The sequence below is a fragment of the Ostrinia nubilalis genome, chromosome 5 (genome assembly GCF_963855985.1).
Source record: "Ostrinia nubilalis chromosome 5, ilOstNubi1.1, whole genome shotgun sequence".
In the NCBI taxonomy this organism is placed as follows: Eukaryota; Metazoa; Arthropoda; class Insecta; order Lepidoptera; family Crambidae; genus Ostrinia; species Ostrinia nubilalis.
The window spans coordinates 1517602-1530307 of NC_087092.1; the positions used below are offsets into that span (position 1 = coordinate 1517602).

At 36.4% G+C, this 12706-nt stretch overlaps 1 protein-coding gene across 2 annotated transcripts in view; it reads right to left on the minus strand.

Moving 5' to 3' along the window:
* Nucleotides 1–1611: 1611 nt before the first annotated feature.
* Nucleotides 1612–12706, minus strand: part of LOC135071614 (adhesion G-protein coupled receptor G2-like) — a 54193-nt gene continuing 43098 nt past the window's right edge. For both annotated transcript variants that reach the window (XM_063965375.1, XM_063965374.1), the window contains 5 exons: nt 12007–12102; nt 4408–4487; nt 3567–3721; nt 3048–3253; nt 1612–2931 (listed from right to left, as the gene is read on the minus strand). In XM_063965375.1, the coding sequence (XP_063821445.1) occupies nt 1768–2931; nt 3048–3253; nt 3567–3721; nt 4408–4487; nt 12007–12102 (1701 nt within the window). In that variant the 3' untranslated portion in view covers nt 1612–1767. The remainder of the gene's footprint in view (nt 2932–3047; nt 3254–3566; nt 3722–4407; nt 4488–12006; nt 12103–12706) is intronic.

Genomic DNA, 12706 nt, shown 5'->3' on the forward strand with positions numbered 1-12706 from the left:
TAGTTTATTTGTAACATGTTTGTAACTTCTACCCAGTTTGCTCGCAGTTACCTATCATTTTTGTGTTTTTTATCAGTGCAAGATTCTGAAAAATAAACCTTGGGAAAACTGACACGGTGAGTTGTTAGATTTAGATACTTAGATGTTGAATATAACCCTTACCCTACTAATAAAAGTTATTCACTCGTTGAACACTTGTTTAAAGTGACATAATGTCACTTTAAACTACTGTTCAACGAATGTATAGGGTAAGGTGGGGCACAATGTTACACGGGGTACAATGTTACAATGCATATTTCGCCGTCCCTTTCTATAGTTGTATAATGTTCAGCGGCTCAGTTCAGCAGCTCTTATGAGCTTGACAAACGTGTATACCAACATCATACAACTAATAGAAAGGGACGGAGAAATATGCATTGTAACATTGTACCCCGTGTAACATTGTGCCCCCACCTTACCCTACTTTTTATTAGTAAGAGGGCAAAAGTTTAACCACGAGAGTGCTTAAATGTTTTTTAGTTTTAAAATTTTAAAATATTCAATAGTAGACATTCAGGATATTACTAATTGTTCTTCCCAAATCATAATGATTTATGGTGACCCAAAATATTTAATGCCGCCAGTACACTCTCAGACAGGCCGAGTGTGAGAGTGCACAGGGAACTCCCTCACTACCTCGCTGTCGCTCGCTCGCTCTCGGTCTCCTGTACGGCTAGCACGAAAAACTTTCGAGTTCGAATCGTTTGCGTAAGGCTGAGTATCGAATTTTGCCGAAATCGCAAACGATTCGAAGACGAAAGTTGTTCATGCTAGAGGTACTGTTCGCACATAGGTTTGTCTTGCGAGACATTCGATCCCTCGGACGATACTAGACGAGAGTGTACTGCCGGCATAATAATTAGGAGTGAACATGCTGTTCTCGAGTGGCGACCACGGGCTGGAAGACGTAGCGTGGGCAGGCCTCCTACTAGGTGGACCGACGATCTGGTGAAGGTCGCGGGAAGAGCCTGGATGCGGGCAGCGCAGGACCGTTCATTGTGGAAAACCTTGGAGGAGGCCTTTGTCCAGCAGTGAACGTCATTCGGCTGAAACGAACGAACATGCTAGCCGGATCGGATGATGATGATGATGAAGCCTTATTCTGGTTAACTAACATTTCCACCGAATTATCTAGTCCCCTGGTGACGACTTGATTGACCTTGTTATCATGGCCAGTGAGTAAAACAAAATCCTTTATCTTCAGGTTGTCTCCCAAAATGCTCCTGAAGAAGTGCCCAGCGATGTCACTTGAACAAGTAATGTTTCCTGCTTTATGTAAGTTCCTAATTCCTTTATGACTTAACTACTTATTTACCTGTTTCTGTATTGTGTGTTCAATTTCAATTTAGGTGGTGCTTTAACAAAGTGACATTTAGGTAGGTTAGGTATTTATTTTCATTGTGAATTTTATTGAACAATTTAGGAAGACATACACAGTTGATACAACATTATAAGTAGGTATATAAAATATCAAAGAGCATATTGATTAAGATATTTATTTATTTAATTTCAAAGTTAAAGTTAATAAAGTACTCTTTTGTCTAAGTACATATTATATTCGACCTTGATTTAATTCAAAAAATAAATTAATGTTAGTAGGACATTTAAAAAGAAAACACGAAATAAACAAAAACTTACATCTTATTTGTTACATCACTTATTATGCACTAAAGTCCTACTTTTAGTATTGAGAATTATTATTATAAATCGTGTTTTTGGAACACACATTCATAGCCTACTCTCCGAGAGTAGTGAACCAGATGCCTGATCTGGGGTAGACGAAGAAGTACTACGGGCGATTAGGAATCTCGGCCTACACGCATCCTTATTAGATCTATCGGTAGAAGCAGTAAACACTGATCTTCTTGACGGCTTTCTAAACAGACCCACCCAGAGACCTCTCGTATTTTTATTTCCCACTATAAAAAACAAAAATAAAACGAACCCCTGAAAGGAGACAGTTATTGTAAACAGATATGCTGCTACTATGTTGTAAGCGAAAAATCCAAAGACCCACGGAATACCGCAAAGGAATGCCAGCAAACAACTGACAGAGGCACATCTAAGCGTTTCCTTCGAGGAAGAATGTCTCCTGATATTCTTCTTCGTTTCAAACATAGACCGCAGTATTATCGCGTACAAAATCCAATTTACGAACCACATCGCCGCCATTGGTGCGAATACGGCTGTCCAAAAGGCTATCCCTTTCGGATAACAAAACTTCCCATTCGGAGTCATATCTTCAAATCGTGCTAAATAAGCGTTTGGATCTACTGAAAAGAGGATCCCTATCACCAAAAGCGGAAAACCCCACGCAAATAATGCCGTCAATAATAATTTGCAAGGGAGATCTGTGTTGAAAACTAAGACTAACTTTCTGTACGACAATATAGAGACGACCAGCATCCAACAAAAGGTTGCCAGCACCGAGTAATGTAGTGAGGCGCCGACGACCACGCAACCTACAATGTGGTCGTCAAAATCAACGAAGACCGCTAGAAGAAAACATACGTCTAAAATGAAAACGGCCGAGCACAGGTGTAACCAGATCTTGTTGCTTTCGTTTTCTCGCCATGACTTGAAAAACGCAGCGGTGAGCGCAATCATAAATATCCCGAATATCGAAAAGCTGCAGCCGATTATTGAGATGATCTCCAGTAGGTTTTCGTCTAACTCTTCGAACACGTTTTTGTTGATTAGAATCTCAGCGAAGTGTGTAAGATGGTTGCATTGACATAGATCCAGGGCGTCTTCTTGGCGGGCTTTTGTGAGTGTACACCCCTCCTGAGACCAAAAGCCGGTGCCGTTTTCATTGAAATGCCAGTATGCACAAGCTCGAGTCTGGTTACGGCGATGTTTCCTTTTCCAAGGATTCAAATATATTTCTATGACCTGAAAAGATTCATGAAAATATTACTACTTAATAAATCTGAAGTAGGCAGTACTTTGACTTCAATTAATACGAGTAGTAGCTTAACTTAAACTTCTAATGCAATGTTGTTACAAACCTCGTCATTCTCGAACTCGGTGAAGTTATTAACATTGACGCTGAGAACCTTGCTGTTCAGCTGGCAGCTGTGGTCGTTGGTAAATGATCTGTTGGTCCGAAAGGCCACCAAGCTGATTCGCCGTTCGACAGCCGTCGCGGAGTGAGGCAAGAGGACTATGGCTTCGTTCTTGTCAGATACTTTATCCAGAAAGTCTTCATTTTCCTCTGTGATATACAAATTAATACCTAGTCAATACAAATTAAAAATAAGAGCGCTTATCGCACTAATGTAGTGCGATAGTAGCGCGTCAGCAGCGCGGGAGCGGTGTTTTTATAATGTGAAGGCATGCATCCGCTGTCACATAGTATGAAATTTTCGGCAGCGCGTCTGTCGCGCATTTGTCGCGCTGCTAAATCGCCTAAATGTGAAAGCGCTCTAACTGGTGAAGAATAGGTACCTGATCGGCCTCAAATGAAAGAAATAGGTTCACCATTTTAAAATAGGTCTAAAGAGAAGTACAAAGTCAAAGAATCTAACCAGTAATGAACTCAAATGCATCCTGGGTGAAGGCATCATGTGCGGTGGCCACGATCCTCATCCCCCTAAGGCGAAGGTCTGGAGTGGAGTCAGCCACAAGCACCGCTATGTTGTTGCGCACCAGGACGTCCGTGTGGTTCCTCTCCAACTCAAATCTTAACAAAACACAATTAAACATTTATCATACGTGCTCAAGTGGCGACCACGGGCCGGAAGATGTAGTGTGGCCTAGTGGAAGGCCTACCCTATGGACCAACAATTTGATGAACAATCTTGACATTCTTTATATTCTTTTTACAATAAAATACTTCAACACACACCCCGCGCGTGACAAACCTGGAGTCTTGAAATACAGGATTATCCTAGTTATACAGGGTGTCCTAAAAAGTAGTGTCAAGCCGAAGCCCAAAGGTAGAGCATCACTAGGGCTATCCAAATCACCCCCATGTATGTTCCACGATTTTTGATTTTCGGGTTATGATTGTTTTAAATTTCTGTGCTTATGCACTTTTTTGGTTGTGGCGCGAATAGTCAAGTTACATGCCTGATTTTTTTATTATTATTAGATGAATACTAGGCCTAGCTGATTCAGAAGTATTTATATCCAAAACACGAATGTAAACTAAAAACGTTTAAAATCCTGTATATGTTGTAAAAAAAACATAATTCGAAAACTATCAAAAGTCGCGGTGATTCGGGTAGCCCTAGTGATGCTCTAACTCTGGGCTTCGGCTTAATACCTCTTTTTGGGACACCCTGTGTAATTACACGCGAGCGATAAAGATGGGTCATTGGACGAAATTCTATTTGCTCGGCGACCGGACTCTATAAAGGTAAATACCTTGTGCCGATCTCATCCAGTCCATGGAGCAGTTCTCCAGGTATCTCTTCTTTACTTCCATCATCCATTAGCACATCGACCTGTTATATGACAAATTTCAAATAATTTAATACACATGCGTAGCTACCTACTCATATTAAGTATTAAGGCTTGGTATTTCTGCTAAAGTAGGTATTTCGCGCTGTCAATATCTGCGCGCGCAATACTTCGCCGAAGACAGCGCGCCAAAGAGCTCTCGCGGCTACACAGTATAGAAATACGCAGTTTAGAAATACGCAGTTGGTTAGGTTAGGTTGACTTCCTTCCGTTCAAGCGTCACACTCACAGCACTTTCTAATACAAATCATATCCAAGTGATACAAATTAAAACAACTTTCAAAATTTTTGGGAATATATTTTAGAATCGAATAAATATAGAATATAACTGCCAAAGTAAACATGGTTCAAAGAGGCGTGGCGTCACCCGACCTTCCGGAAGTTCCGCGCCGGCTAAAAGAATTTCAAGATTACGTCACCCGACCTATCGGTAGATCCTCAGGAGCTTGAGCGATTGGAAAAACATTTTATGATCAGTTATGTTACTCGTAGTAGCGATTATTTAGAGCTTGGATAATAAATTATAGTTGTTGCAATTCACAAAGCTTTGCATGTGGTTAATTACATTAGGGACAATATTATTTGATCCTCTAAAAACTAATTGATCTTTTTTGTATGTGCACTTTTAAAAATAAATGATGTTTTTTATTATATTTTATCTTTATATTAATTATTGGGTCTATATTAGTTGATCTACGGATAAATTATGAATGATCTTCATTTAAGGTGACATAATATTTATGTTTAACATATTTTTTTAATATTTGGTAAACAAAAATAATATTTGATCCTCTTTTTTAGTTATTGATCTTTAATTTTGTTAATTTGATGATTTTTATATCAAGTTTGCCTTTTAATATTGATCACCTAATAAATACATTTCGATCTATGTATAACTTAACTTTAAAATATATTTGATCTAACTAAAAATATTATTGGTTAATATTTAATTTACTCGGTACTTTGTGGTTGAGTGACAATCGTCCGTCATTGGTCACTGAGTTGGCCAAGGGCTTAGTGGCCAATAAGCAAGCAGAATGGTACATTGCCATGTTTGTTTAAATTACAAGCTTTGCTTAGTTTGGGACTAGAGGCGCTATGTAAAATAATTTCTTACTTCTGACATCCCTGAACCCGACATCATAATTTTTACCTCTTTATTTTGTTTTCAAATCGCAAGGTTGATTTTCTCTTAGTATACCGATCTCGACCGTGATCAGTGACCATAAAGTCATCTGTCAACGGGTTGATTAGACACGATAAAAGCACTAAACGATATTTGTTTACTTTTAGTGTGACATCGGGTCGTAAGGACCTGATAAGTTTTTTTTTTCCAAATACTTATTTACTGTGTTTGACGAAACAATTGCAAAACAATATTTATCTTTCGTACTACTGAAAAGACCGAATATATCCATCCCGCACCAACGCATCCAGCACCTAAGGTCAATTCGACCAGTCCAGTCTTAAATCCGTTGATATATGCTGCATCTGCCATGTTTTTGGCTAAAAGATTCTTCTATCTTGCAGTTTAGACTTTTATTACAGACCTCAGACAGTATTTTTGGAAAACTTTTACGCATGGTGGAGGAAGGGACGCTCTAGAGACTCAAGTCTAGAAGGAGTCACATGAACTCCAAGTTTTAAATCCGTTGACATCTGCTGCATCTGCCATCTTTTTGGCTAGAAGATTCTTCTATCTTGCAGCTTAGACCTTTAGCTACAGAACTTATGCAGTATTTTTGAAACATTCTTACGCATGGTGGAGGAAGGGACGCTCTAGAGACTCAAGTCTACAAGGAGTCATATGAACTCCAGTTTTAAATCCGTTGACATCTGCTGCATCTGGCATCTTTTATGCTAGAAGATTCTTCTATCTTACAGCTTAGACCTTTAGCTACAGACCTTAGACAGTATTTTTTATTATTTATTTGTGTCAGTGTGCTCTTCTAAAGAGTGTAAGACGATTGTATGTAGGTACTATTAAAATGAAATTTTATCTCATTAGTTTTGTCTCATATTTGAGTACTATGTATTAGGGATGTTGCGGATCCACTTTTTTCCACATCCGCGGATGCGGATGCGGATGCGGATTTTAAGAGGCTCACATCCGCGGATGCGGATGCGGATCTGTACAAAAAACTTAAGTGTTGGCTTAGTAGAGAAAGAAACACAGCCTTATTTATCATTTTTTATTTAATAATAAAGTAGAGAATGAATTACTTTTAGTAATTATTATATAACTTAATAATTAAATTTGAAAAACTGTCTTAAACTACAGTTTTAGCTAAATTTTAGTTCATATGACAATTAATGTAAGATTTTGGATTCAAAATTCAGTTTTACGCAACTCGTAGGAACGGCCCTTATTAAAGAAATTACAAGTTTTTAAATAGCTACCTATATAATTACCCAAAACTACTATAATATCATAAGGATAAATCAGCGATGTCAGACAATAATAAACGCCCGATTTAACAAAAAAAATATTGCATAAAATATAACTTACCGGCATCATTTTTTATTTTCTGTAGCTTTTCGTTATTTGCTTTTTCAAACAAAGCAAACTCCTTAGCGTGCATTGATTTCAAATGATTTATTAATGACGATGTTGTTCGGCCCTTTCGCGAATATGTTTTGTTACATATTTTACATTGCGATTTCTCATGGTCGTTGTCCACAGGTTTGAAATACGTCCAAATTTCACTTTGCGTAGGTGGTGGCGTAGTTCACTTATCCAAATAGTAGGTAAATAAAACTTTACTTAAGGTACGTAATACGAATGAAGGTATTACGTATTACGTTGAACAATACAGTTAGTTCAGTTCTTAACAAAAACCACAATAAAATCAAACGTACGCTTCAGTTCTTGTCACTTGTCACAACTACTCACTAGTAATCAAAATCAAAAATCAAAATCAAAATCAAAAAATATTTATTCAGTTTAGACCACAAGTGGCACTTATGAACGTCAATAGAAAATAATAAAAAAAGAAAAGGTAGCCCTTATGGGGCACTTTACATGTCTCCTTATCTTTTGGGCCCTACCAGCGCTTCGAGACAAACATATGGCAAGTGCTGAGAAGAAACGCCGGAACAAACTCAGTCACCACTTATTGCCAGGAATTATCTAACGGTAAGAATAGTCAAATTTAAGTACATCAAATATGTGCAGACTAAACTGACCACGCATCCTTGTCATCAATATAGTCTCGAACCTTGTAGTACCCTTTGGACATAAGGGTATTTTTTATATGTATCTTAAATTTGTTTATTGGCAATTCGACAAGGTTGTGTGGTATTTTGTTAAATATGGTAATACATTTCCCCAAGAATGAATTACCTATCTTATGCAACCTAAATGATGGAACAGCAAGTTTATTTTTATGTCTCGTGTTAAATGAGTGGACGTCACTTTTCTTAGTAAATAAATGTATATGTTTACGGACATACATAATGTTATCAAATATGTATTGCGAAGCCACAGTCAATATATTGATTTCTTTAAAAACTTCTCTAAGCGAGTCACGTGGTTTAAGACCGTATATTGCCCGAACAGCTCTTTTCTGTAAAATGAAAATTGATTCTATGTCTGCTGCTGAGCCCCACAGTAAAAGACCATAAGACATAATACTATGAAAATAACTAAAATATACAAGCCTTGCTGTTTCAACATCAGTCAAGTTTCTGATCTTTCTCACCGCAAAGGCAGCTGAACTAAGTCTTCCCGCCAAGGCAGCAATATGGGGGCCCCATTGTAATTTACAGTCTAGGGTAATACCTAGAAAGACAGTAGAGTTTATCAGTTCAATGCGTTCATTATTTACTGTAATATTAGTATTAACTTGTTTGACATTAGGCATAGTGAATTTTAAACATTTAGTTTTTTTTGCGTTTAATAGCAAATTATTAGTTGTAAACCAGTCTAATACTTTGGAAAGAGCATTATTCACGTCGTCAAATATTTCCTGACGCCTGTCAGTTTTAAAAATTAAAGAAGTGTCATCAGCAAATAATACTATCTCACAAAGGTCCTTTGAATAAAAAGGTAGATCATTTATATAAATCAGAAAGAGCAATGGTCCCAGTATTGAGCCTTGGGGCACTCCCATTTTTAGGGGGGCGCCCGAAGAGTTAGTTCCGTGAATATTTACTTTTTGTAATCTGTCTGAGAGGTAAGAGTGTAATAGGCTTAAGGCCTTGCCTGATACGCCATAATGTTCTAGCTTAAATAACAGAGTTTGATGATCAACACAGTCAAACGCCTTCGATAAGTCACAAAATACACCAATAGCATCCTTTTTCTCCTGCCAAGCATCGAAAATGTGTTTGATAAGAGCAACCCCTGCATCGGTCGTACTTTTCCCTTTTGTGAACCCATATTGTTTTTCATGAAACAGTTTATTTAAGTTAAAATGAGACAGTAGTTGATTGAAAATAATTTTTTCAAATATTTTACTGAGCGCAGGTAGTATCGATATAGGTCTAAAGTTGGATGGGTCACTTTTGTCTCCTGCTTTAAATAATGGTATGATTTTACTATGCTTCATCAGGGTAGGGAACTGACCTTCGTTAATACATTCATTAAAGATATGAGCTAAATGGGGAGCTATAAGAGGAATGATGGGTTTTATTATGTCTGTTGATATGCCCCATATATCCTCTGTCTTTTTTATATTTAGTTCTTTGAAAGTTTTTATAATAACTATGGGGTCTATTTGTCTAAATTTTAATGGGCTATTGCAAACATCAACACAACCCTCGAGAAGAGACATTGCCTGATATGAACATGAATTAAGATTGCTTGTTGTTATGATTGGTACATTTGAGAAGTAACCTTCGAATGCGTTTGCTACCTTATCATTGCATTTAATATACTTATTATCAATTTTTAATGCGAATGTGTCATCCCGAGATATAATTCTACAAGTTTCTTTATTAATACAATTCCAAGTAGCTTTAATTTTGTTGCCAGAGTTTTTAATTTTGTCACGTATGTAAATAGATTTTGCCATGGTACAAACTTGTTTAAAAACTTTTGAGTACTTTTTTACATATTCTATAAAGTCCGGGTCGCTACTATAGGCTTTTCTACCATATAATTCAAACATTTTTTTCCTACTAATATAAATACCTACTGTAGCCCAGTCACTGAATTTAGTTTTATTGTTTTTAATAATAATTGTTTTCTTAGGAAAAGTTTTATTGAACTCATTTTTAATTAATTCAAATAATTGCTCATATAAAATATTTATACTACAGTTAAAATAATGCAAAAGTGGGACCTTATTAGATATTTGAGATTTAAATTTGTCTTTCTGGGATGCAGTGACTGGTCTATATTCTATTTCCTTGCTCGATGGCACAAAATGGTGTTGAAATGACACTATTTGACCGCAATGATCAGAATTAACAAAATTTATTATTGATTTCTCTAGCACTAAGCAGTTACAGAATATATTGTCTAAGCAAGTAGCTGATGTTGGAGTCACCCTAGTTGGTTCAGAGAAAAGATTTAACAAGTTAAAAGATTTGAATAAATTTAAAAACCGTATTGAAAGAGAGGAATCTTCTATTATATTAATATTAAAGTCTCCACATACAACTACTTTCTTTGAACTATTACACACTCTTCTAAGTACCTCTTCCATTGTGGTTTCAAATAATTCATAGTTACTAGATGGGGGTCTATATACACATACAATAACATAGTCGTCCAGTTCTGCACATGACAGCTCAATAGTTCGCTCGACAGAGAGAGATACAATATCTTTACGCTCTTTACATTTTAATTTATCATTGATTAATATTAGTGACCCTCCACGAATAGCTAACTCTCTAGTGAATGAACTAATAAGCTTATAATTATTAATGCTCAGCATTAGTTCATATTGCCTGAGCCAATGTTCCGTTAAACATAAGACATGAATATTCAATTCTTGGATAAATAACTCAATTTCCAAGTCTTTGCCGGAGAAGCCTTGTACATTTTGATGCACTAAATTAAAACCGTTAAATTTCTTTGTACCCGAATTTTGTATGCCAGAGTTATCCTCTATTGTCTTACGATGTAATTTAAATTATGATTTGGAACTGATTCCAAGGGTCGAACATCCATGTTCTGCTCAATAAAAGCAGTTTGGCTAGCCAAATTAATGGCTAAATATTTAATAAAATATGATAGCGAATTCGCTATTCGTCTTTTACAATATTTATTTAGATAATTATATTTATCTATTGTCAATAAACATTTATTTTTTAAATAATTGTTAATGTCAATTACATGGAATTTGCATTGATTATATGTCAGTGTATTCAATGTCAAATTCAATTTATATCTTAAATTATTTTCCTCCTGTGGCAAGCTTCTACTGTAGGGGAATGTGAACAAAATTATTTTATCTACATTAAGTAAACATAAGCTATCAAAAATATTTAGTAGGTCTTTTTTGCCTACATTGCCCCTATTTCCTATTAAAATTACTAATGTGGTATTTATTACAATTACAACAAAACAATAGCAAGACGCGCCACCGTCACCGATTCACTGAGGTCCAAAAACAAAAATCATTGCTTTCCTATTGGTCAATCAACACATTCGGTTGACGCGCGCCACTCGCCGGGACTGCCCCTTTCTTTCTTGTCGCGACCTGCTACAAATCCGCATCCGCATCAGATCCTCGTCGATTTATGCGGATGCGGATGCGGATGCGAATGTCAAAATCAATGCGAATGTTCCGCATATGCGGATGCGGATGCGAATATTCGCAACATCCCTACTATGTATCATGAGTAGAGTCTTCGTTTAAAAGGATGCGAACGATTTAAATTTTAATAGGTAGACAAAATTGATAATTCTTAATTATCAAAAATTTAAGCTTTCTCCAGTAACACTGATATTATTATACTGTGACTCATCAAAGTCATCATTGTCAAAAATATTGACAAATCGCGAACTGTCACGGCCAAAAAACTGACACGCGTCCGTCCTCCGTAAGCGCCACCGCGCGACTGATTGAGATTGTTCAAGCCGTCATGGACGATTTTTTCCACATTTTTTAACATTGTAACTAAATAAGACGCAATATAAAAATTTCATCCGTTAAAAGCCCTCAAGTTATTTCTGAACTTTAGTTTAGTAAAAGATTTAGAATCTCAAATCGCTTATTTTAAAAATAAAACCATAAATAGAAAACGAATAGAGGTAACTTTGGGAATTTATTCTATCGAGTCAACTTCATCAAATCGTGTTTCCATCCGTTAATAGCCCTCGAAAATATCCTCAACTATGCCCAATAAAAATCTTAGCCTTTAATTTTACTGTTTAGTACCTCAAAAATGAAAAATGAAAACCTCATTTTCGCCATTTTCTCTGGTACCCGGCCTTAAAGCAATCAGTTAACTAAATAACACTCCTATTGGCGCAGTCGGGTAAAAAATACCATAATCATAATACGGTTAGATATTGAACTTTACGTTAGTGATAATAAAGTTTAGTCTTACTTGATCGAAGACAGAATGAACCCCTTCAGACGTGATTGATAAAGACTCCTTTTCTAAAAGATGATTTAAATTTTCCAGCACGCTGCCAACACGATCCTACAAACAATAACATTGTAAATATTTGATTCTCATACCTTACTACATAATACCGAACCAAAAGGTACAACTATACTTAAAGGCAACGGAACGATAAAAATGCTTTAGCTCAAACAAACAAATCTAGCATCTAATAACAAAAAAGGCACATGGTGACAACCCTGAACTCAAAGAAACTACTTTTAGCCAGCGTCAAATACTTCGTGACATCCAACCTTATTCCACTATGACAAACTTTTTGGCAACTTTGGGTGTCATGAACTATTTGACTGCACAACACTGCTGGATTAATGCTCTTGTAAATCGATTAAACAGAAGTAGTTGACTCTATTTTCACGCGATCCAACTCTGATAGAAACTTTTAAATGATACCAGGACCCCAATTTAACACGCGAAGCCACATTCACTGATTTAGACTATTTCTTGCGCTGCTTCTTCTAAACTATCCCGAAACAGTGCTGCAGCGAGCAAAAACAAATGTACCTAAGATCGAGTGAGCTTTTGGTAACTGTTTGTTTTTTCAACTTTTTCAGCATTTGACGACCTTCTTTTTTCTTAATGCTTCCAAAGTTATAGATTAATTTAATTTTAATTAACTATGTCA